At 38.0% G+C, this 26,924-nt stretch overlaps 1 protein-coding gene across 13 annotated transcripts in view; it reads left to right on the plus strand.

Moving 5' to 3' along the window:
• The window catches only part of LPP (LIM domain containing preferred translocation partner in lipoma), a 741,130-nt gene extending 724,034 nt beyond the window's left edge, over window positions 1-17,096 (plus strand). For all 13 annotated transcript variants that reach the window (XM_063722385.1, XM_063722384.1, XM_024244471.3 and 10 more), the window contains one exon: window positions 792-17,096. In XM_063722385.1, the coding sequence (XP_063578455.1) occupies window positions 792-920 (129 nt within the window). In that variant the 3' untranslated portion in view covers window positions 921-17,096. The remainder of the gene's footprint in view (window positions 1-791) is intronic.
• Window positions 17,097-26,924: the final 9,828 nt, after the last annotated feature.

Here is a 26,924-nt window from a genome sequence, read left to right on the forward strand (position 1 = left end):
CAGTTATGCAGTTCTTTGCATTTTTTTTTTTTTTTTTTTGATCCATTATCTTCTTTGCTCCTCTCAACAGCTTGGTAAGGTAGAAAAGGCAGAAGTTATTTTCAGAATGGCAGTTGGCCTGTGTGCATTGAGGCAGACTGTGGCAAAACTATGGGTGGTGCTCAGGAGGCCTGTCCCCCGGACTAGCAGTCTTTGCTCTCCACAATGCTGTCTCCTTTAGAAAGTACAGCAAACCACCGCTCCCCACAAACTTTAGGATTTTATTTTCTTACTACAATTGAAGTAAATACACAGAACCCACTGGTGGCCCTACTGCTTGGCAGAAATCAGTCTACCTTTGCTCTAGCCCAGAAATGGCCAAAACATTCCATTCCTGTACCTGTGCATGCATTTTGAGAGATCCTTAAACTAATGGTAAAGGGTAAAAATGCATCAGTGGTTAGGGACATTCTTATTTTCTCTTGTTGAGTGGGGGCAGCAAACTTCTACACGGGAGCCAAGATGGGTGGCCTCTTCTCTTCTTATACCTGTATTTCATATGAAGTGACCTTAGGAGGATTATATTTCTGTCCATTTATATTTATGTCCCCAATCTCTAATTCAATTACATTCAAGATATACCATGTTATATAGTGGGAGAAAGGATACTGGGGATTAGCAGAATGTAAAGCAGGAAGGATAGTAAGTGGCCACATTATGGAGGCCTTGAATAGAAAGCTCAATCATTTGTTCTCCACATATGTACTTAACATTTTTACTTACGTCGTTTCCATCTGTCTTTACTGTTCTAGGATTGCGGTGGTCTCCTGTCTGAAGGAGATAACCAAGGCTGCTACCCCTTGGATGGGCACATCCTCTGCAAGACCTGCAACTCTGCCCGTATCAGGGTGTTGACCGCCAAGGCGAGCACCGACCTTTAGATTCAGTCACCTGTTCAGCTGGCACTGAGAAGAAAGAACACAAGAAAAAGATAAGAAATACTAGAGGAAAGGCCATCAAACTACGGGATAGTCTCTGTTCTTCATCTGCTATTAACCTTGCCTTAGAAACACATAAATTATGAGATTTTTTTTAAAAGTTGTTACTGAATACACATTTCACATTGAATCATGTAGGATCTTGATGGGCCTTTGTTCCCAAGGACTTCCACATTTTTGCACAAATTATGCTTCATCCCATTCACTTCTGCATTCCTGTAACTTTTAATCCCTATGTTTGTCTCACTTTTCATCTGGTTGAATGGCTTTTTTTAGTGTGGTATTTGCTGTCACATAGTTTTTCCTGGGTGAGTCTGCCAACTCACAGGTGCTTTTAGGCTTGAAATCTCCATCGTATCATTTCCGTTTTGCCTGTGACTGTAAAGAGTAGCCATTCTTTCCCATGTATTGAAGAGTATATTTTTCTCTTGCTTTATACTACTCATGTCCTTGGGGAGGGTAATGCACAATTTTTTTTTTGTTAGGCTGTAAATAATTTAAGCTGTAAATTACATAAGTTAGAACAAGCCCAAATTTAATTTGCAACCATCAGAATTCAGAATCTATAGTGACCAGTGATCAAGGCTAATTGGAAAAGAGTTATCGGCCCATAGCTAATAAGTGGTGACAGACAACCAAGCTTCAATATTTTTCTAAAGAAATTATAGGTGGGATATGCTAGAAAAGGCATTTTGGGGTTGTGTTTAAAAAAAATTATTGTCCCACAATATTACCTTAGGATTTTTCTTTTCCACACTACCTGAACATTATAATACAGACAAACTTGATTTCTTCTAGAAGATAACATTTTCAATACTGTCCCACTTTTCGTCTTAAAAATGTTGTCATGTTTATTCTAATATCCAACACAACTATCAAAATTGCCTTTTTCTCTAGAGGATGAAGGCTGTGAAAAAACAGTTCAAATTCTCTTCTTTTTCTTTTTCATTACCAGGTCCATTTTGCCTGACAATTGCAAATCAGAGCATGCAAAATAAAATTGTGCAGTTTTGTTTGGTTTACTTTCAAAAGAGTAGAAAGCTTGAAAAGATTCTGAAACCACAGTTTAATTATTCTCATAATCCTTCTGCAACTGAAATTACATATTGCAGGAGACATTTTCAAATCATCAATGTGACATTTACACCACACTTTCAAAGACAATCACTGAAAAAAAAATTGTCTTTATGAGCTAAAAATATGCAGAATCTCTGCCTAGAATCTTTATTCAAACTTTTATTAGCCGGTGAAACACTTGCTTGCCAACTGCCAAGCCATACTTATTAAGTTCGAACATGTTTCACTTAAGGAGAGACACCTAGCTTAGTCATGGCAAGTTGCCATTTTGTAAACTAAGGATTTTGGATTGAGATTTCTTAAACCTTTCTTCAAATCTCCCACAAATATATACTTTTAAATTATGGAGTATTTTAAGTCTACAAAAAGGTATAAATAATAATATAATGAATTCATATATACCTAATACCCAGTTTAAGACACCAAATATAACAAGTATAATTACATCCTCCAATGTACCCTTTCCTTATTCCACAGATATCTTTTTCATTATTGTGAAGTGATGTTCAGATTTCTAGTTTTTTTTCTAATTTTTATTTTTAACATCAGAACTGAAATAAAAAATTATGGATACATGTTTTGAATTGCAAACTATTCCTCAGGAATTCCAATTAAATTTATTTTACTTGAATAGGAATGATCATAAAAGTGATTCTTTTTTTGTGACTAGAAATTCTTAAGCCGATGGTCACTATAGCTCATCCTTAATGTATGGCTCATTTGCTTTTGTCACTAAACGGTTTTGTGTTAGAACCACCAAAATTATAGCTTTTAAGAGCTTCCTTTGACCACTGTCTTTTTCTTACCCTACTTCTCTTATCTTTGATCGTATATTTCTCATAATGTGAAATATGATGAGATTCACTTAGGGGCAGCATGTTAGTTTTGGGAGGCAATGTCAACTGTGTCTCTGAATTCCTGTCTTCCAAATTGAAGCCAGACCATGCTGATTACCTCAAGTAGCACTGACTATTTGACAATAGGGCTGATAATGTAATCGGCTTGAATTTTGACTTAGTAACTTTTTATGTAATATTTTCGGAGAAATTCTCTTTAGGACAAAGCAAAGAGTCCAATTTATTGAGGGATAGATTGTATCTCTTAAAGTGGTCATATTATTATTAATTTTGCCAAAAGAAGAAGAATTTATTGAATATTTATACTATAAAATGCAGTAACATTCTACTTGCTTATTACATTTAATTCCTTGTGTAACTGAATGTTTACATGTCAAGAGGAAAAGCTGTAAGAAAATGCTGTCACAGACCCATCCCTGTGGCATCGTCAGCATTATACTGCTTGCTTACAATCTTTATTATGCATTCTTATAACATAACCTCAGAGTATCTTTACCAAAGGTTTTTAAAGTAAATCTCTTTTTAAGATAGACTTACTCTTTTATAATAATGGATGTGCACTCATACATATGTAGAAATATTTAGATTTAGAGGCTTTTTTTTTCTTTCACAAGGTATAATAAGGAAAGGATCCTACAATATTTTATTCTAGGGTTTCTTAAATATATGATTTATGTTACTGTCTTTTCTACTAATCATTTGATTTAAACAATGCCAAGTCACTCTTTTTTAGTTGCATGAAATTTTGCCTGCAACAGAGAGAAAAAGATTGTATTACTTTAATGATTATAATCATACTGTCTGCTGATATAATATCATAATTGTTGTGGTTTAAATACATAAATAGTAGAAAAATCAGAGTCTATAACAGAAAGTTTGTAAAAATATACTGATTTTGAAAAGTATCAAGAATATCAATATTTGGTAATTCTGTGTAACAAGAGAGACATGGAAAAGGAAAAAAATCCACTATATCATGGGCTCTGCAGAACATATCAAAATAGGATTTCTTAAATTTTTCAATCCCCAGACCATACTGACTCAACATGGAGTCTCACTGGCAAAGAAAATTGCCTTTAAAACTCAAAAATAAGGCCAGGTGTGGTGACTCACACCTGTAATCCCAGCAATTTGGGAGGCTGAGATAGGAGGATTGCCTGAAGCCAGGAGTTTGACACCAGCCTGGGCAACATAGTGAGACCTTGTCTCTATAAAAAAATAAAATAAAATAAAAACCAAATTAGCCAGACATGGTGGCATGCGCTTGTTTAAAAAAATAAATAAATAAATAATTGACTCAAAAATAAGTCCTGTGTCCCAGCATAAGGCGTCAGGTTGTTAGATGCTGGCATCTCTGCAGCTCAAAGATGTGGGTTCTTTTTCTTGTCATTAACACATTGTTATTTCTGTAGGAGCAACTTCTCTGATCAAAATTACTTTTCTGGGTATGTGCTGATTAAGGGGGTGGACTTATCAACACTATAATTGTTCCCTATGAAAGATTCTGCAGAGATGTTTATGGTGAGGTTTAAAGGATATGAAACTCTACATTTAAACGAGTATTTTATATTTGGGTACAGAGGAAGAAAGAGAGGGCTTTTTCCATGGGGCTATAGTAGAGAGTTAGTGGAATATAGACAGGACTCTGAAAACACAACTTCCAACCGTTTTTATAGTTAGTAAAAATCCTATTAATGTGAACCAGCCAGGAATAACAGTGTTATTTCTATTTGATGTGGTTTGGGCTTCTCTTGTCAAATCTGTGTCGGCTGCCCCCTGATCCTTCCATTATCAAGTTTTGAAGGGTGTTGGGGAAATTATGGCAGCTGCTAGGGAGATCAGGGAAACACTGATGTAACCTCAAAGCCTCTCACCATTGCTCTTGGCTTGGAAATGCTTTATTTTTTCATATACATTTCTAGAAATATTGCTATTCTACCTTAGTATTTCACATTTGTAGTTCAAACAAGCGATTGTCCATCTGTTGCCTAGAGCTATAGTACATGTGTGTTATGAATGAAATATGACAGCATGTTCCATACCCCTGCTTTAGCCATCTGTGGGAAACCAGCAAACTGAAAAAGATACCTCTGCAAAATGTGCCTCAAGTCCATTTCTTGGGATCGCTCGTTTGGTGCACTCTCGTGGGAGACAATCAGAGAACAACATATACTTGTGCCTTATTTTCATAGAATCTGTTTACACTACTAGGAATATTCCACTGAAGAGTCAATGATGTAAATGATAACCACCAAATCTCAAAAATATACTCACCAAAAAGTAAAAAAGTAAAAAAAAAAAAAAAAAAAGAAAGAAAGAAAGAGAGAGAGAGAAGTCAACTTTTCATCTTAATATATTCTAGTAGTATTTATTTTTTCCTTGTCTTGGAAGTATCTCATAGGTCTTTAAATGAGTAAAACATTTTTATGCCAGAAGGTGATATAATGGATGTTAGTGTTTTTTATTTGATTTTACAGTAGTTTTAGTCAGATAATGAAGACAGAGACTTCAACTTGATTCTTTGCCACCATTCGGCATATTTTTTAATTGTCTTCATTGTATTTGCTTAATAGTGGTCCAGACAAGTTCAAAACTTGTTCTCAGTGAGGCATTAATATGGTGCAACCATGAATATTTCAGGCCAAGTTATTCACTTGACAGATAACTAGAATGAAACTTTTCTCATGAGGCTGTTGTTTGGTTAGCATAGCCTTATTTCAAACCTTAAAAAGTTACCTGACTGAAGCTACCGTGACTTGGTAAGGATTCTTTCTCTCTTGCTTTCTTCCTCCCTTCCTTTCTCCCTTTCTTTCCTTCTTTCCATCCTACCTATTAGTGTTGCTGTACTTGGATTTTTGGTAAATTATATCAATGCATTATGATTTTAGGGAATTATGATTATATTCATAAGGGGAAGGCTACCAGCAAATATATGTGGCATCCATAAAATCTTCTTTTATAGGGGCATATTTTTTAGGTTGTATTTATTCGTAAAGTGAAATGAGATAATAGAGTCTTTCTGTTTCATTTTAATGAATTTTCATCAGGGACTGAGGTCATAGATTCTTGGAAAATTCATTTGTGACTGATCTAGTTTTCTCAGCTGTATGCAAAGTAATCTTTCAAAGACTAGGTTAAGATTTTTTTTTTTAAGTCCAAAGCAATTTAACCACAAAAAATTATATTTTTAATGATGGCATTTTATTTTATTCCATTGCAGCTTGATAACTTTCCTTATAGCAAAGGAATAACTATTGTATTTTCAGAATTTTAACACAGATTAGCACTTAGCCTGTAAGACTAATAATATATTGTAATAGTTGATACTAAAATATTTTTCAGCAGGTTGGACAGCACCAGTTTTTCTTAGATCACAGACTACAGGCAGAATTTCCCTTCAATCCAGAAAAAAGGACACTAATTCCCTTTTCTATTTAATTTCCCTGGCCGTTGTACAAAAAGTTGTGGACTCTATCTTAGTTACAGCATGCATGTCCCTTATTTTGTGGAGAGCTGTGTGAAAGATGCGTTTTTTTTCTTTTTTTTTTTTTTTTTTGAGACGGAGTCTCGCTCTGTCGCCCAGGCTGGAGTGCAGTGGCACGATCTCCTCTCACTGCAAGCTCTGCCTCCCAGGTTCATGCCATTCTCCTGTCTCAGCCTCCCGAGTAGCTGGGACTACAGGCGCCCGCCACCATGCCTGGCTAATTTTTTTGTATTTTTAGTAGAGATGGGGTTTCACAGTGTTAGCCAGGATGGCCTCGATCTCCTGACCTCGTGATCCACCCTTCTCGGCCTCCCAAAGTGCTGGGATTACAGGCGTGAGCCACCGCGCCCCGCGCGTTTTTTTCTTTAGCTGATTGACAGGTCCCCCTCAAAGTTACAAAAAAAAGTGCCAATTTTTGCTGTTAAATTCTGGTTGTTATTTAACTGACAGAAGTCTCTTAATGCACGAATAAATATCTCTAGCCTTTGTTAAAAATAAAAATTAATATTCTACAAACACTTATATATACTAGAGAGGGGTGACACACTGCAGCTAATTCCTTTATAATACTTTCAGATGATTGCATTAAGCCTTTCATGTTATGTGGCATTGTTAATTTTTCCTAGATACCCATCCACTTAAGGGCCAGAGAAATCCTTATTCATTTAACTCTGGTGGGCATTTACATAACATACCCAAATAAAAATGTTATTAAACAGCCACAATCGCATTCAGTCAACTTGGCACTGAATGTAGCTTCTAAATTCAGTTCTCTACCCTACAAATGGAATGTTCTACCAAGAAAGAGAAGCGTCACCATGTCATCTTGTGTTCTACACCACTATAGAGAGTTACAGTTGCCCCCAAACACGAATGCTATTCCCAAATAAAATAGAATCATGCTTTGGGAGGCCAAGGCGAGCCGATCATGAGGTCAGGAGATCGAGACCATCCTGGCTAACACGGTGAAACCCCGTCTCTACTAAAAAAAATACAAAAAATTAGCCAGGCGTGGTGGCGGGTGCCTGTAGTCCCAGCTACTTGGGAGGCTGAGGCAGGAGAATGGCGTGAACCCGGGAAGCGGAGCTTGCAGTGAGTCGAGATCGCGCCACTGCAGTCCCGCCTGGGCGAAAGAGTGAGACTCCGTCTCAAAAACAAACAAACAAAAAAATAGATTCATGGGCCTTTGAAAGATCTGAGTCTTCTCTGTTATTTTCCTGATGAATTACCATCCCATATCTTCTTAGTCTTGGCCAGTATGTAGTTGTGCTCACATACGTCTATTCTAGCTCTGTAGCTCCACAAAACAAGTCTTAAGTCCAAATCTTTGCCTCTTCATGTCTGATATCACCAACTCATTCAGCTTTTCTTCACTTATTGACATAGTGTCATGTCCTATCACTCTCTGCTGCTTCTTTAAACAGTGGACACAAACATATTTTCTAATTTTCAGTGTACTCAATGAAACTTGGCAGTTCACCATGACTCAGGCTAGGTTGAAAGGCTTTCTTTAGGGTTGAAAGTAAATGAAATTGGAATCACCCAAAGATAATTTCCCCAAAAAACCTCAGACCCAGAAGTGTAAAAGCTACAGAAGGATAGAACTCCCATGTCTACAGACAGTTCTGTTACTTTTTGTTCTGTACTATTTTGGATGTTGCCAAAATCAAATTCATCCTGAAAACAGGAAGCAAGCTAATGCATATGCCATCCATGAGATTCCCACTTCTGGGTCAGTTCATATTCCATTCAACCCTTTCCTTTTATCCTTGTCTTCTTCAGAGTAAGACATTTTTCATCCATATTTTCATATTAAATAGTAACACTTTATAGGTTCTACATAAATATATGGACACTTTACAAGTTATACATAAATATTTGCTGGTTGATTGGTTTTGAGATTCACTTCATTCATTCTGTGCTCAAATATTTGTACCTAGAGACGTTACATGTTAGAAAAAGTGAGCAGCTTCTTTCTCTAATCATTTAGGAGTCCATATTTTTCTTTTCTTTTTGTCATCCCAACATCCTTATCTCTTACTCAGCTCTTCAATTTAATAATTACCAAATAATCACTGTAAGAGAATCAGCCCCTAAGTAACTTTGATTCTGGCCGACTGTAATAAGATCCAACCACTTCAATCTGTACTTACTCAATAGGAAGGAATGTGGCATCAGGAAGAGTCATTCCAGTGACATTAGTAAGACTTTATGGAGGACATATAATTTGATAAGAAATCTTGAGCTGATTCATTGACTTGATTTGGAAGTTGAGAAAAAAGTATTTAAGGCACGACAGGGAAACACGGGCTATACTCAGAGAAGACCCTCTGCATTGGCCAAAATATCATGGTTTCTAGAAATTCCTTCTTAACAGAAAAAAAAAGGCTTCCAAATAATCAGGTTCAATGGGAAGAAAAAGGCATAGAGGAAGACTGAGGAAGTATTTACTTGACTTTCCCATCTCTTTATAATTGGAAGAGAAGATGACCTGCCAAAATATAGCCCAGCATGCACAGTATGAACAGGAAGCAGCCCTCCATGAACTTTATTGTAACAGAAAATGAGCATTCTTATTGATCCACAGCTACATCTTCTATTCTTGCAGCAAGGGTACATGTCCTTTGACCCTCCACAAGAGAACAAGCGGGACATCTCTATTTTCCTATTGAGTCTAAGTCCATTATTAGAAAGGACTTCCCAGCCATCTTTTCTACTTGGTATTAAAATTCCCTTAAAGATTCGTTGCTAAGTGCCAATTTTTTTTATTTTTTTTATTTTTTTATTTTTATTTTTTATTTATTTTTTTTTTTTGAGACAGAGTCTTGCTCTGTCGCCCAGGCTGGAGTGCAGTGGCGCAATCTCGCCTCACTGCAAGCTCCGCTCCGCCTCTCGGGTTCACGCCATTATCCTGCCTCAGCCTCCTTAGTGGCCGGGACTACAGACGCCCGCCACCGCGCCCAGCTAATTTTTTTGTATTTTTAGTAGAGACGGGGTTTCACCGTGATCTCGATCTCCTGACCTCCTGATCCGCCCGCCTCGGCCTCCCAAAGTGCCAATTCTGACTCTACTTAAACATCACCCGTGTCAGGGAGCTCATTATTCCTTGAGATCTTACATTTCTTTCAGCACATTTTGTTCCAAGCTACCCATGACTTTAAAACAGAGCCAGCGTTTGGGGTATACGTTCTCTCTGGTGCCACACAAAACCTGTAGTACACGATACAGTGTTGCTTCCCCTCTCCTTTTCCTTCCATACGTATTTGTTTTGTTTTGGGCATTGCATTACTTTTTTAAAAAAAGCTTTGATTATACGAATTTTTAAGAATCTCTAAAATTAGTCGGAAGGATGTTCTGAGGGCCAGACATTAGAGTTTATGAGTTTTTTTGTTGCTGGTTGTACTTTCCTATTTAGAAGACAGACCGTTCTGACAGTTGTTATGTAGCTTCATGCCTTCCCCAGTAACTAACCCATGAACAGTACACCCCTTTTATCTGACTTGTGGATAATGACCTTAAAAATGTTGGAAAATGGGCCGGGTGCGGTGGCTCATGCCTGTAATCCCAGCACTTTGGGAGGCTGAGGCAGGCGGATCACGAGGTCAAGAGATCGAGACCATCCTGGTCAACATGGTGAAACCCCGACTCTACTAAAAAAAAAATACAGAAATTAGCCGGGCATGTTGGTGGGTGCCTGTAGTCCCAGCTACCTGGGAGGCTGAGGCAGGAGATTCACTTGAACATAGGAGGCAGAGGTTGCAGCGAGCAGAGATCGCGCCACTGCACTCCAGCCTGGGCGACAGAGCGAGACTCTGTCTCAAAAAAAAAAAAATGTTGGGAAATATTGGTATATAATCCCCATGTCTAACAAGGAAGAAGTCAAAAGCAAAAGATAGTGGTACTGCTGAAAACTCATCATTTCCGGTTAGTTCATCTGTGGAAAAGGATATCATTCTCGAGGGGAGGGGTTCTATTATGCTATACTTTTATATGGAAATGTACAAATGCTTTCCTCATTGCTCTGGATGACTATTTAGTTTAAATAATATACCTTTGTCTTGGGGAAGACTGTGATTGTGGCTTCTTCTAACCCAGCTTTGAATGAGAGAGCACTGTAAGTGGAAACTGCCATCAGTCTCCTGGGCAGGACCTGGAGGTAACTTTCTGAGCTGTAAAACAGTAATTCCTAAGAGAGCTTACAAACTGCTTCCACACAGAAAATAGCCCAGGGAGGACGGTTGTTAGTAGCCCTATTCTAGAAGAGAAAGCTGAGGCTCAAGCCATTAAGTGACTTGCCAAAAGCTATGACATAGCTGGGAAGTGGCAGATTTGGGGATATAACCAGGTCTTGCAAGTCCAGTGCTGTCTCCAAGTAGCCACGCTCATGGCTGAGAACACCTTAGAGGACAATATCGACTTCTCACAGACTACCAAGACCCCAGTCATCCAGGGAAATTCAGAGACCAATTGACTGCCAGGTGGCAAATCCACATGTGTACTGCGGTCTTAGAGATCATTTAGAGCTGGCACACATCTGTGTCATCTTGTGGGAAACCTCTAGGTATTCTGTCTGATCAGCACTGTGAGGAAGTTGATGGGAAAAGGCCACTGATAAGAACAAACAACGGGCAGAACGAAGCACATTGCAAAAAATTTCCCCAGAGAGAGTTCGTTTACATTCCATTCACCAAAAACCTCTCTGGAACTGTCAGGTTCAGAATATCAACCAAGATCATATCATTTAGAATTCATTGGCACACAGAGGTGACTTGATTCCTAAAAGAAGCCTCTCTCCCATGGACCACGATGTACGTTCCACAGAGACAGAAACTGCCATAGGCTAACGACGCATTTTAGTCTTTCTCTCCATTCACATTTACTGAGAGCACACCAACTGCATGTTGCTGCAACAGGCATTTCCCATAGAGCCAATCCTTGAGCTAACAATGTCTGTAAACAAATGTTATGGAACTGTTGGCATTTCTGAGATTTGGCCTTTGCCATTTGATAGACTTTGCTTCCCAGGATGCTGTCATTTTGTGATTTATTATCATTACAAGGAATTTGGTACCATGTTGTTTTCAAAAAACCTTCTAGAAAGTCTCCATGTATGCTCTAGAAGTTGCTCTACCTAACAGTTCAGCAAGCAAGTGTTCCTTCTCTTGAGCTGCGTCCCTCGGGAAGCTGTACTTTAGGGTGTGCTTTCCACTTTTTATTTCCTCTCATTTCACTCCTTTAGTTGTTTGCTATATCCTAAAATATGTGAAGTGAGAGAAAAAATATCATTTCTTCTCATTAAATCTCCTGCATTAAATCTAAGAATCCTTTAAAATAATCATACCTGATAAGTGTTTTATGCATTTCCCTCCCTGGAGTGTATCATCCATCAAGCCAGTATCATCATCCACCTGCTTATTCCCTGGGACTAATGAGGGCCAAGTTAAATAGCAAATGACTTCTCACCCCTTCCTAGTCCTCACAGCTGAGGAATAAGGGAGACATTAATGGGAGCGGGAGAGTGGTGGCTTTGGTTGAGATGCACATTCACAGACTAGAAAAGTGCCTCACCTCCATGGTGTATATGTGCCACATTTTCTTAATCCAGTCTATCATTGTTGGACATTTGGGTTGGTTCCAAGTCTTTGCTATTGTGAATAGTGCCGCAATAAACATACGTGTGCGTGTGCCTTTATAGCAGCATGATTTATAATCCTTTGGGTATATACCCAGTAATGGGATGGCTGGGTCAAGTGGTATTTCTAGTTCTAGATCCCTGAGGAATCACCACACTGACTTCCACAATGGTTGAACTAGTTTACAGTCCCACCAACAGTGTAAAAGTGTTCCTATTTCTCCACATCCTCTCCAGTACCTGTTGTTTCCTGACTTTTTAATGATTGCCATTCTAACTGGTATGAGATGGTATCTCATTGTGGTTTTGATTTGCATTTCTCTGATGGCCAGTGATGGTGAGCATTTTTTCATGTGTTTTTTGGCTGCATAAATGTCTTCTTTTGAGAAGTGTCTGTTCGATACTATGCAGCCATAAAAAATGATGAGTTCATGTCCTTTGTAGGGTTATGGTTGAAATTGGAAATCATCATTCTCAGTAAACTATCGTAAGGACAAAAAACCAAACACCACATGTCCTCACTCATAGGTGGGAATTGAACAATGAGAACACATGGACACAGGAAGGGGAACATCACACTCTGGGGACTGTTGTGGGGTGGGGGGAGGGGGGAGGGATAACATTAGGAGATATACCTAATGTAAATGACGAGTTAATGGGTGCAGCACACCAGCATGGCACATGTATACATATGTAACTAACCTGCACATTGTGCACATGTACCCTAAAACTTAAAGTATAATAATAATAAAAGAAAAGAAAAAAAAAAGAAAAGTGCCTAACCTCCCTGTGAGGCTTGATGAATATTATGGCCAATGAATGGAAAATGATTCTTGTCGAATAGACGGAGTATTCCCACCCCAGGAATGGATTAATAGGAGACACAATTTGAGCACTCCTCAGAATTATCTAGTATGCCTGAGTAGAGACTCACATGGGTGGAATCTGTGTTGTCTCATCAGAGGGAATAAAAAGATAATGAGGTGGTAAATGTGAAAAAAGCAGCCTTTTAGAAAAACATTATTTTCAAATACCTTTATAAATCATCTAATTTATCTTCACATAACATAAAGAAAAAACTAATAAAAATTTTCTTATTTCACTTTACATAATATATTCTCCCATATTTAGGGATCATATAATTGTGTTGTCTTCAAAACACACACACACACACACCTTCCAAGAAAGCTGATCCTTCAAAAAATAAATCTTATTTTTAAGCACTTGGGTTTTCAGGCTAGGAAATTAATAAATCCTATACCTGACCCATTTTTGTTACAGCTAAAAAGGAGAAGAAAAAGCTATTTAAATTTCGTGTGGATCCATTTATCTCTTAAAATATGCCAAAGCAATTTGAGGTGGGGGTGGAAACAGGTATTTATCTCTCATGCGTGATTCTCTCTTTATATTTCTATCTGTTGGGAAAAGGGTAAAGAACTATTCTTGGTCATTATTGATGTATTGTGTTGCCACTTTGTATGGTGCCTCCTGTGCTTTATCCCAAGGCATAGCAGTAATCGTTACTTTCTTGACTCTTTCCTTCATCACAAGAGAGTAAATATGAAGTCTGAATGTCGTTCCTCACCCCCAAATTGTTTAACTCTGCTTCCAAACTAGTTTAAGAAATGCAAAATGGGAAGAGCTAGCTTTTCTTAGATACATTTCTTCCTGTTTTATTCTTTCTTGGGAGACGTTAAGTATAAAAGGGAAAAAGTCAGTTCCTTCTTCTCTCTCTTTCTCTTTGGGTGACAGCAATGCTCACTTAGTAATTATAAACCGGAAATAGGAGAGTAGCTTGGGCAGGTTATGATATATCTGCCCAATGTGTTTCTTTCCTTCAAACATAAACTTTGAGAGGAAAAGAGATTTTTATATTTAAATGCCAACGACAGGAATGGCCTCATGTTTTAACTTTCAAATAATAAATGGGGAATTGGTATTTGGGCAGAGTTTGCATTTTACTAATCTTATATACTTTGAGCTTAGTTTTTAGAATTGTGTCAAATACATCAACATATCAGGATTATAGTGCCAAAAATAGTTAAAGTGCCTTGGACCTCCCTCTCTAGGTAGCAAATTGAAACTAGCATGGGACCATGCCATCCTTCTAGCATAATGGAGAAGTCTGAACTGAGGAATATCTTTGATGAAAGACATTTAGGACCCTAGAAACTAAATCTTGTCACCAACACTTTATAGTAAAGTAGTAGCAAAATTATTTTTAAAAGACTTTCTTCCTTTTACTACCCATTTCCTCTCTTGGGAAAGCTGATGAGCAAATTATCCAAGACTCTTTTCTTTATTAAGCAAAGTCAGAATATTTTCCCTCTGAAAATCTGAATTATGCCCTCATTCTTTTTCAAGAAATATCTCAAAGAGCAAATAGAATTAAACATGACACTTGATTGTCTGATTATTTGGCATGTATAAAATTATCATGTGGCTTAATGTGCCTTAAGTGAAAATTTAAACTTAGACGTGAAACCTTTACAGTTGGATGTAGCGTTGAGCTTTTGCATGTTTTCTGTATAATAAACCACTTTTGTTTTGTTTGTTTTGTCTTTTAACCTACACCTTTATCATTACTCTAACAGATTTAGGGCTTCTCTTTCTCTACAGCTAAGTAAGGGAATATGTGCAATTATGAGACATACAAAAAAGGAAAGGGAAAGGACTTTCTAAGTGGCAAATCTGTGCCATGAAGTAGATGTGACGTGAAGATACAGAGCCTGAGGATAGTAATTTTCCCTGAGCCACGCACACAGGCTTTTATTTCATGCCTTTTCTCTTTCTGTGCCGTCACCTTTGAGAAAAACGATTGCACCTTCTCCAAGTCTGCCTTTTTAACAGCTACAGTTGAGTTGGCAAGACTTCCCCAGCTCTGAATATAGCCATTTGCCGACTCCGGCCTCTTTGCGAGACTGACTCAAATCTGTGATCTTCTGTTCAGCATACACATCAGCAAAGTGAGAAGATGAGCACTAAATATAGGCTCTATTAACTTTACTTTTAGATTTACTGCCTTCAAAAAGTGCCTATTCTGAGCAACATAAACGTTATTCCTTACATATGTATGTACACACGGTACCCAGAGTCGTACTGTGCAGCCTTCAAAAACATACCATCAGAAAGAGTAGGTGCTGAGATAAGGAAACTTTGCCAAATGAAAGAAAGTCACTCACTTCCAATATCCCCTCTCAAGCGGCTACCGTGAAACGGGCTGCAAACACATTCCCTGAGCATCCCTTGCTGATACAGCTTCTTTATATTTATATCCTACTGGATGGTAGCATATTGCTAAGGTTTCCTGTACTCTGCTTCAAGGGAATGTAAGCTTTATGGCATTGAAACATTTAGGAAAAAAAAATGTTTAAGAGAATTAATAGAGCCATAGTCTGTATTAGGATGTGTGTCATATGTGTGTTCTATAAACTAAGCATCGGTGGGTTTAGAGTGTTAAAGTGTCAGCACATTCCTTCTCCTTTTGTCTCTCAGGCTAACATAAGAGAAAATAGAAAAGTCTTGGCTGTGGGGATTGGAAGCTCAGGGGGCCAAATGTCCTTGCCAGATCCTTAGAGCATTACTTTGATTCCCAAAAATAGTAGTGTATGTTATTTGATGGCTTTTGTTTCCATAGTTCCATCACTGACAGAACTGTCAATACTGTTGATGGAGCAGCAGCACAGCCTAGAGTGATGCATTCTTACCCAGAGGTGGCAATAGGAGAGGGTCCATGTAAATAGGACGAGGTAGACAGTGCATGATTGTAGGAGAAGGGTTGAAGGGAGGACATGATTCCAAAAAAGATCGTTCTCAATGTGTCGTCTGACTCAACCAGCTGGCAGATTACACTTGCCAAGTCGTTCCCTTTCCTTCTAAGTCAGTTGGCTCCATGTTCACTTGAATATGCCTCTGTTTGGGCAAAGCAAGATACCTCCACTTAACCTTTATCCAAGGAAGCTCTTGGTGTCCTCTTGGTCATAAAATTGTCTCCTACCTAACCCAGTTTTACCAAATGGAAGTAAAAGGGGACAAACTATGGAAGATGGACTCTATGCCATTGCAGTCAGCCACCATTCTGTTTTCCATATAAGGAACCCCATTACATAAGCTACGGGTGAGGTTGGAACAGCTATGTTTCATAATTTCAAGAGTGTGACCACCCTGCTCTAGTCATCATCATTGGATGAATCCAGTTGACTCTTTGGCAAAAGAGTGATACTTTTCACTAAAAATGCCTACTCTTCCTGTTGATGTTCCTTTTCTGTTTTTACCTTATCCAATTTCCACACTAGTCATTTTTTTATTTTTTAGAGGATCAGATTTTAGCGCTAGAAAAGAGTTCAAAAATTTCGGTGTCATGTCATAGGGATGTTGGGATATAGAGATTTTTTTTTTCCCTTGGAAACAAATGGACTGGGAAGAAACACAGCATGGCTTTGCTCTGAGTTTCAATCTGATGATTATGACCGTGGAAGATAGTCTTATGTAAAGGTTAAATGGTGTTTACAAGTGGATAGGTAAGGCGGAGATGGTGAGAAGCCGGGTTTTCTCTATGCTAAATGTGTCTACTAAGAGCAGCACTTCCTACTAGCTAAGCACAATCATAGCCCCACCATGATGAGCTGCTAGTCTGAATAACATTCTCTGACTTAGGGAAAGGCACACAAAAACATATAAGGAATATGTCTATTTTCATATGTGTGATACTGACAGAACCATGGTGTTCCTAAAATATAGGTTTCTCTTTTTTCTTGTATTCTTAGCAAATTGCATTTATTCACTACATTACAAACCATCACTGTGTATCCAAAATAGCACACATAGTTCAGTATGAAAATAAGAGAATAAAATCTGTTATACGCAAGTGATTTAGGTATTTTCTTTTGTGTTTATGCATTATCCGACTATATTAAAACCTGTTTTCTATTTACCTTCTATCAGTTTTCTCTATCAATTATGTTTTTTCAATGCTCTATAAGAATGAATATGGAAATTATATTTCTTTTTTCTGTAAAAGAGTTGCAACTACTTTATTTAGAAATCCAATAAACTTCTTATTACATTTACTTGCCTATGTGTGGAATTCTTTTTGAGTTGGATAGTCTCTGTTTCCTTTTCTTCTAACCCCCTTTACTGTGTGACTCATTTTCTACATCATTTGCTTTCCATATGGTCTTCTGAGAAACGGAATATCTCTCATAGCAAATATGATGCCACAAGAGTATGAAAGCACCCACTCTCTTCCACTGTTAGCACGGAAGAACTTAAGGTCACAGGTGTTCTAAAATTATTTGACCACTCTGTGTCTTGACCTTGCAAAGACGTTTTCATTTTTAAAGCTGGATCCAAGTAAATGGGTCCCTTAGGGTGGGGTTGGGGTTCTCCATTTTCATCACAAACAAGTGGCTGACTTGTTCTTACTTTTATTCCATCTGTATTACACATGCTTTTCAAACACTGAGAATTTCCTCTGTACTAGGCATCTTGAGCAATATAGATATCAATGGCATATAGTTCCTTTCAATGAGTTTATAGTCTAGTTGAGCTGATAGATACGGATACAAATAACTATGGGGAAAGGAAAGGAATAACCACAAACAGGGAAAAGTAACTTAGCGTGTTCCAGACTTTTCACTGTCACTCCATTTTGAATATCCTTGTGATTATCTTACCCTCATTTTATAGATGAAAATTCCAAGAGTGAGGAGAAAAGTTAATAACCCAAGATCAGCATTCATTTGCTGAGACTTTTTTTTTTCATTTTTTAAAGTAGCAGTTCTGCAGAAGAACCAAGACTCCTGATACCCAGTCTATTGATCCTTAATAAGAGTGATTAGCACTAGAGCATACATGAAACTCACCCCACCAAAGTCAGAAAAGATTATCTGTTCTCTTTTCTACTTTTCTCTCCAACATCACATTTCTGCCTACTAGTGCTGGGACATCTGAGAACTACAGGTGGGAAGACTCTGTACTAAAGACCACTATTTTAAACTGCCATACACAAGATCAGTCTTTGAACAAACAAATGGTAGGTATATCAATGGGACTTGTGGTACTTGTAATTTCTTACCAGAAAGTTGTAAACAAAAGAATACGTGAGATGTAACCTTGTCTTCTCTTTATTCTTCTACGAAGAAGCTATAAGAGGTAATCTTATCTTCCTTCTCCCTGTATTTCTCAAATTACTCTGTTTTTTCACTCACCCTTCTGCTCTGTTTTCTAACAGTATACATTCATTTGTTCTATTCAGAGTGTAAGAGCTAGAAGGGCCTTTAGAGATTATTTTACTCTGACTTTGTGAAGAAATACTAAGTCAGAGATATGAAAGGACTTACCCAAAGTCATAAAATATTTTATTGACAGGGCTGGATCTTGAGTCCTGGCCTCCTGACTTTCTGTCCATTGCTGTATACAAATGATTTGAATAATGCAGAAGAGAGTGGAAGAAGCGTTCTATTCATAATTTACATCTCAAGGAAAAAGACATTTCAAATGAAAAAAACCTGATTTTTTATTGTCCAGATACCCTAATTAAGAGAAATTCTAAATATTATATTGCGGGAAGAGAGCAAGCTGAGAAGGAATGAATATCTGATGCAACAGTAATACTGAGCAAAGACGATGGCAACCATGTAGTCAATTCTAAACAGACTGGAATATGAAACAATTATTTTCTAAGTTGAGGGACTTAAAAAAGTTGAGCTAAAATACTGGACAATAGTGGAATGTAGGCCCAATGACTAGAGTTAAATCTTTGTAAGATTTTTGTAGATTTTGGAGAAGAGTGGTGCTGTTGATTATCTTTAAATTTTTAAGTTATGTATATATGTAAATATTTCAATGGCTGCCATCTAAAGAAAACAAATATATAACTGCAGAATCAGTAGAAAGGAGAAATTGAATTGGGGAAGAGCAGAAATGAAAATTTTTTTTTTTTTTTTTTTTTTTTTTTGAGACGGAATTTGCCCTTTTCGCCCAGGCTGGAATGCAATGGCGCGATCCCAGCTCACTGCAACTTCCGCCTCCTGGGTTCAAGCGATTCTTCTGCCTCAGCCTCCCAAGTAGCTGAGCTTACAGGCACCTGCCACCACCTCTGGCTAATTTTTATATTTTTAGTAGAGATGGGGTTTCGCCATGTTGACCAGGCTAGTCTCGAACTCCTGACCACAGGTGATCCGCCCAACTCGGCCCCCCAAAGCGCTGGGATTACAGGCGTGAGCCACTGCACCCAGCCCATAAAAATTCAAAGATCCACCCTCAGAGAAGGATATTTTAATAGCACCTTCTTCAATAACTATTCAAGTAATGAGATAAAAACAAAAAATCACTAAAGATATAGAAGATTTTAACATTATTAAAAGGCTTGATTTTAATGGATATATAAGAATCTCCATACTTACTGGATAAAAAATAATAAGCTTTTAAAATATATACATATATATATAAAGTGCATGTGAGAAATCTACTAAAACTGACCTTCTAGGCCAATTATCTGCAGAATTCAAAGCATCTTTCACACAAATTGAATATTTTCATCATGTCAGCATTTAACTCAAATTAAAAACCATAGGTAATTTAAAAAATTTACATTTGGAAATTTTAAAACATCCCTAAAATGGCTTACTTCAAAATAGAAATCATAATCATAAGAACTGAACAATAATGAAAATTCTATGTAGTAAAACTTGTAGGAGTCAGCTCAAATGGTTCCAAGAGGGAAATGTAAATCCTTAAATGGTTACATTAAAAATAAAGTGAAAATTAATGAGCTACTCATCCAACTCACGTTAGTAAAAGAACAGAATTAAGATTCAAAATATAAGGAGGGCATAATTAAAATATGAAAAAATGAAACTAATGGTATAGAAAACAAGAATATAATAGAATATCAAAATAGAGTCAGATTTTGGCACTTTGAAAAAGTGTTAGAAATTACAAATTTCTGGGAAGGTTTATCAAGAAAAAAAGGCATGAAAAATACTTAACTATAGATAACAGCAGATATGTGAAACATAACAGAATAGCATGAGCAATTTCATGTGATTAATTTGAAAATGTAGATGAAATAAAATTGTTCCTCTTTAAAAATTGTAACCTAACAAAAAATGAGTAAAAAAAAATAGACAACGTGAATAACCCAATAAAATTAAATTGTATTAGTGGTTAAAATATTCCCAATAAATAATTACTTGAAGGGAGCATGAGAATGGCTTTTGGGTTAACATTTTAGGTTGGTAACATTCTGCTTCATGATCTGAGTGCTGGTTATATAATTGTGTTTAGTGTTTGAAAATGTATTGAGCAATACATTTATGATTTGTGCATTTTATTTATGTACTACTTCAGTGGATACAATATTTTCTTTATCAAAAACTACCTAGTATCTTGACTCTAAATGTGAGTTCTACTGGCCGTTCGAGTTAGAATTACAATGGAAAAAAAAAAAGGGAACACTCTCCAACATAATCTATAAGGCAAGTGGCCAATCTTATTAATGAATATATCGATTAAAATCTTATAAACTACTGGAAAACCAAGCACAGCAATGAAGACAAAACGACAACAACAAAGCTCAAATAAGTTGGGTGTAACCCTGAAATAGAAGAGTAGTTGAACATTAGAAAGTCTGTCAACGTGGCCCGGAGCAGTGGCTCACACCTGTAATCCCAGCAGTTTGGGAGGTTGAGGTGGGCAATCACTTGAGGTCAGGAGTTGGAAACCAGCCTGGCCAACATGGTGAAACCCCATATCTACTAAAAAATACAAAAATTAGCCGGGCATGATTGTGGGTGCCTGTAATCCCAGCTACTCGAGAGACTAAGGCAGGGGCATCTCTTGACCCTGAGGGGCAGAGGTTACAGTGAGTGGAACCACATTCACAGAACAAAATAGAGAGGCCTTATGATTGGCTGAGCGTGGTGGCTCATGCCTGTAATCCCAGCACTTTGGGAGGCTGAGGTGGGTGGGTCACTTGAGGTCAGGAGTTCCAGACCAGCCTGGGCAACATGGTGAAACCTCATCTCTACTAAAAATACAAAAATTAGCTGGGCATGGTGGCAGGTGCCTGTAATCCCAGCTACTCGGGAGGCAGAGGCAGGAGAATCACTTGAACCCTGGAGGTGGAGTTTGCAGTAAGCCAAGATTGTGCCATTGCACCCCAGGCTGAGTGACAGAGTGAGACTCTGTTTTTGTTTCTTTGTTTGTTTGTTTTAAAAGAAAGGTCTTAAGATTAAATTATTTAATAGATTTTTAAAAACAGTATGATAAAATAAAACATTTATGTTTAAAAAAAAACACACAGCAGGAGTGGAAAGGACTTTCTTAACTGGATAAAGGCTATCTATGCAAAAATCACTCCAAATAGTGAAACGTTAAAAGTAATTATTTTAAGTCTAAAATAAGAGAAAGATGCTCACTATCTTTCTTTTATTAATAGAACCCTTCTATTCAACTTTGTACTGAAGACTCTAGTCAGTGCAGCTATATTAAAAATATGAATTTTATATATATATATAAAAAGACTATAAAAAGCCAAACTGCCACCTATGATATAACTATATAGCAAACTATATAGAAACTCAAAATCATATGTAAAAAATTCACATTTAAAAGTTTATAGCCAGATGTGGTGGCTCACGCCTGTAATCCCAGCACTTTGGGAGTCGGAGGTAAGTGGATCACCTGAGGTCAGGGGTTTGAGAGCAGTCTGGCCAACATGGTGAAACCCCATCTCTACTAAAATAAAAAATTATCCTGACGTGGTGGTGGGCACCTGTAGTCCCAGCTACTCGGGAGGCTGAGGCAGGAGAATCACTTGAACCCGGGAGGCAGAGGTTGCAGTGAGTGGAGATTGCACCACTGCACTCCAGCCTGGGGGACAACAGCGAGACTCCGTGTCAAAACAAAACAAAACAGTAAAGTTTATCAAGTTTGGTAGATATAACATTAATGCACCAAAAAATTCATTAATAGCAAAAAATATAATGTGCCTCAGAATATCTTTTTAAATGGGCAAGGGATTAATGAATAAAATCTTAAAACTTTACTGAAAGACATTAAAGAGGATGGAAATAAATGGAAAGATAAAGATGTTCAAAAATGGGAAAATAATATCATAATAATGTAAATTTTTCCTAAATTGATCCATACATTTAATGAAACTCTAAATTTCACCAAATCTTTTCAGGGACTCTGACAAACTAATTCTAAAGTTTACATGAAAAGCAAATGCAAAATAACACTTTTTTAAGAAAAATGAGGGATTATTTTTTAATCAGGTAAAACTTTCTATAAAGCTATGTTAGTTAACAGAGTGTATTATTTGTACCAAAAAAAAAAAAAAAAGAAGAAGAAAAGTAGAAATAGATGACAGTTGAGAATCCTTGGAAAAAAAAAAATCACCTCTTTATGGTATTACAACTTCATGTGTAACAGGGATGATATTGCAGATCACTGAAATAATTGTTTTTACATGTGGAAAAAAATAACATCCAATGTCTAACTCAGTATTAAAATATCTTTATGACTTTTATGAATGATTTCTGGGATTTTTGTTTTGTGTTTTTGTTACAGAGTCTTGCTCTGTCACCCAGGCTGGAATCAGTGGCACAATCTCCGCTCACTGCAAGGTCCGCCTCCCGGGTTCAAGAGATTCTCCTGCCTCAGCCTCCCGAGTAGCTGGGATTACAGGCACATGCCACCCACGCCCAGCTAATTTTTGTATTTTTAGTAGAGACAGGGTTTCACCATGTTGTTCAGGCTGGTCTTGAGCTCCTGACTCCTCAAGTGATCCACCCACCTCGGCCTCCCAAAGTACTGGGATTACAGGCGTGAGCCACCGTGCCCAGCAGGTGAATGATTTCTTGAACAAAATACAAACTGTGAAAGCTATAACTAAGAGAATGGACAAATAAGTTTCCATAAAAATTAAGAAACTTGGTAAATCAAAAGATTCATAATAGCTTTAAACTGGGAAAAGCTATTTGCCAGACATAAAATTGACAAAGGATTACTATCCAAAATATATTTTAAAATTCCTAAGAGGTTTCAGTAGAAAAACAGGCACAAGAGTAGGCATTTCATGGAAGAAGAAACACACACGGCCAGTTGACACATGCCAGAACAGTTGAGTTAGTCTTAGGGAATATTACAAATTAAAACTAATGTAATTTATCTTTTTTTTTTTTTTTTTTGACAGAGTTTCGCTCTGTAGCCAGGCTGGAGTGCAGCGGTGCGATCTCAGCTCACTGCAACCTCTGCCTTCCTGGTTCAAGCAATTCTCCTTCCTCAGCCTCCCGAGTAGCTGGGACTACAGGCACCCGCCACCACGCCCAGCTGATTTTTTTGTATTTTTGTAGTAGAGACAGGGTTTCACTATGTTGGCCAAGATGGTCTCCATCTCCTGACCTCGTGATCTGCCCGCCTCAGCCTCCCAAAGTGCTGGGAGTAAGTTGCCATTTTTTTATACCAACCAAATCAGCAAAAATCTAAAAGTGTGATAATGCCAAGTGTTAGAGAGATATGGAGCAATGAATATTTATACAAATATTGATGGGCTCTAAATTGCTCAAATAATCCTGGAAAATAATTTAGCTATATCAATAAAGATGAAGATGTGCCATCCCTAAGACCAGCAATTCTGCCCTTGTCTTTTTGCCTCAGCAGCATGTACAATAATGTACAGAGCTACACTGTTTATAATGGCAAGAATCTGAAAATAAATACCTATCCAAGAAGAATCAATCAATAAATAGTATATTCCTGCCATAGAATAATGTATAACAGTAAAAATTAATGCACTATAGTTAAATAAATCAATATGGTCAATTTTTAGAAGCATGACATTGAGTGGAAAAAAGTCATAGAAGAATAAACACATACATACCATATCATTGGTAAGAAATTTTAAAACAAGCTAAACTAATTATGTTGTTTAAGGATACATGCACACATATTCTGGAAATACAGGATAAAGTGAAGGAGATGTGATCGGTGAAAGACATTTGGGAACCTTCAGTAGTCTTTATTAATTTTGTTAGTTGCATTATGGGTTCATAAGCATTCATTTTATTATTATACATTATAATACGTGTTATATTTATATCATATATTTTATAATAGTTTACAGAGAAAGAAGGGGAAGAAACGTTCCCTTGGCCCTCCATCTTCCTCTCCAGCACAGTCAAGCACTCAATATAATCTTTTATTTATGTATTTTTTTTTGAGACAGAGTCTTGCTCTGTCACCCCAGCAGCAGTGCAGTGGTGCTATCCTGGCTCACTGCAACCTCCGCCTCCCACACTGAAGCGATTCTCCTGCCTCAGCCTCCCAAGTAGCTGAGATTGCAGGCACATGCCACCACACCCTGCTGATTTTTGTGCTTTTCATAGAGACAGGGTGTTACCATGTTGACCAGGCTGGTCTCGAACTCCTGACCTCAAGTGTTTCACCTGCCTAGGCCTCACAAAGTGTTAGGATTACAGGTGTGATTACCGGCCAGGTGTTCAATATATTCTTAATGACCAGTTTATGTAGGGACAAGGCTGCCTCAAGAGAGGGCTACAGAGAAGCCCAAATACTTCTCAACATTTTTAATACAAAATCCTAGAAGCAGCTCCTTTGATAAATGTAGATGAGGATAAATGGATAAATGGAAAACAAGGACTAGAGAGCAAAGCTCTGTGTGGGCCACATAATTTCAGGAGACTGCCCCTGTCTCTTTCCACACTTCTCTGCCTCTGGCATCTTCCATAAAAACTTTCTTTCATGAAATCTTTACTGCTTTTTTATTGTAAATAATTATTCCCTCATTTGGGTTCCCATTACTATGCAAACTATCGTTCCTTAGTTGCATACATGTCTGCATACCTACGCAACTGTAATGATTCCTCTGGCCAGAAAATTATCTTATTAACCTAAATGCTCCCAAAGTTTCTAGCATATCCTGGATAAGCTAGTTATACTTATCCCAAATAAGTTATTATCCAATGGAATCAAATTGATTCTTCTTCAAGTTCACTCCAGATTCATGTCCAAAGCAAAGCATTCACCTCTTTCTGCCTTGGAAAGTCTGCTTAGGAAGTCAATACATTCTCATGATTTCCCTAGGATGATGTAAAACTAACAGTGGTAGAGAATTCTGCATGAAGTGCCACAAGCAAGATTCCTAAATTCAGATCGGACAGCCTCCTTCCCTCCTAATTCTCTAATAAAGGGGATGAGCACAATAAACAGGAGGAAGAAAAGGAAGAAAAAAGCAAAGACAAGGTAGTCATGTCAACAAAGTCTGCATGTCTGCATGTCACCCAGTGCCCAAATCTCATTTTTATCCTAGATCCCTCTTTCTCATTCCCACATCCTATTCTTTCCTTCCCCTTAATATGGCTGTCTCCCTCACTTGGGCTTGGTCCATAACACCTTAGTCCAGGCTTCTGTTTCTCTAGGAAACCCTTCCAGAGTCTTCACTTATATCCCAGTCTCAGTTCTGTCCTTACTCCCTCATCACCATCTCTAAGCCATCCACCACTGCAGGCAGCCTGGCATTTCCAAGCCACAAATTGGACCCCACTGTCCCCCTGATCCCCTGATCCTAACATTCACTGTCTCTCCTTCACCCCCAAGACATGATCAAAATTCCTCAGCACAACTTTGAAGTCTTCAGGTTATCTTATCTATTCCCACTTCTCCCCAACACACCTGCCATTAAAGTACATACCCTTCTCCAACAGATCTCACATCTCTGGGTAGACTGCTCCTTCCCCTTCCTGTCTGAGAATTATAAAAGAACTCTTGGCACATAATTCCTCCATCCTGGACCCCTGCTGGAAAAGACTTGACCAACCCTAGCATAGCTTCTGGCAACCCAAGGCTGCATCTCTGGGAAGACCTAGCCCACCTTTGAGTTGCTGTCTGAAAAACTTAGTAGTTGTAAAAAGAATTTACTGTATCTTCTAGCCAAGACCTGAGGAGAGGTCCCCGTCTCCCTCTTTCTCAGGGAATTTACTTTGAGGAGCTTGCAATTGTAAATCTTTCCTCTGTTACTTTGAGATGTATGTGTATGTGTCTCCTACAACCCAGGAGTGTCTTTCTCAAGGACCCGAAAGCAAAGCCATTCCTTTCAAAGGTAATCATCAGGAAGGATAGGACCTTGGTCTCTAAATCTCCATGGGAGGATAGACTCCTAACAAGCAGACACAGCTGGCCTCATCACATTTACACTGACCTGCCCTCCAACCCACTTTTTGTAATTGTTTACTTTCCTGACTGCTTGAGCTCACTCCCTGTCCCTACTCTTTCATTCTCCTTCTAAAACATCCAGTTACCTCCACACAATTGGGAACAGAGCTGAGCTTTTTTTCCCTACTGTCAGCGCTTACTGTGTAAGATTTATTTTCACCACTTTAACACGTCCGCCTTTGTTTATCTTTAACAGTGCCGCACTCCAAGACCCAGCCCTCAGGTTACCGCCTCCAGGAAATCTCCTTTCTTTGGCCTCCAGGAGGGTGTTTGCCTCTCGTAAGTGTGCCTATGCAACTTGAAACACACATACAGTAGGAGAGTTATGTGAAACTAAAATTTACTTCCGGTCAAAATTCCATCTAGACTAAAGCCCTAAATGTCGCAAATTGGGTTTTACTTATTCCTGTATGCATGGTTCCAGGTATAGAACAGACCTTGAATAAATGCATATCAAGTGGAGACTTGAATGAATGAGGGAATGAGTGTCTGTGTGTGGGATTGTAAGGGTTAAGAGGCCTCTTTCTAGAGCTGTCCCTGTAAAAAATGGAGACTGAGAGGTGTGGTTGCAGAGCAGGAGCAAGGCAATTACACTTCTCCAGGAGGAGATGAAGACAGACCAGTGTGGACTTGCCCTTTGTTGCCTCTGAGATGTT

Source organism: Pongo abelii, chromosome 2 (genome assembly GCF_028885655.2).
Source record: "Pongo abelii isolate AG06213 chromosome 2, NHGRI_mPonAbe1-v2.0_pri, whole genome shotgun sequence".
In the NCBI taxonomy this organism is placed as follows: Eukaryota; Metazoa; Chordata; class Mammalia; order Primates; family Hominidae; genus Pongo; species Pongo abelii.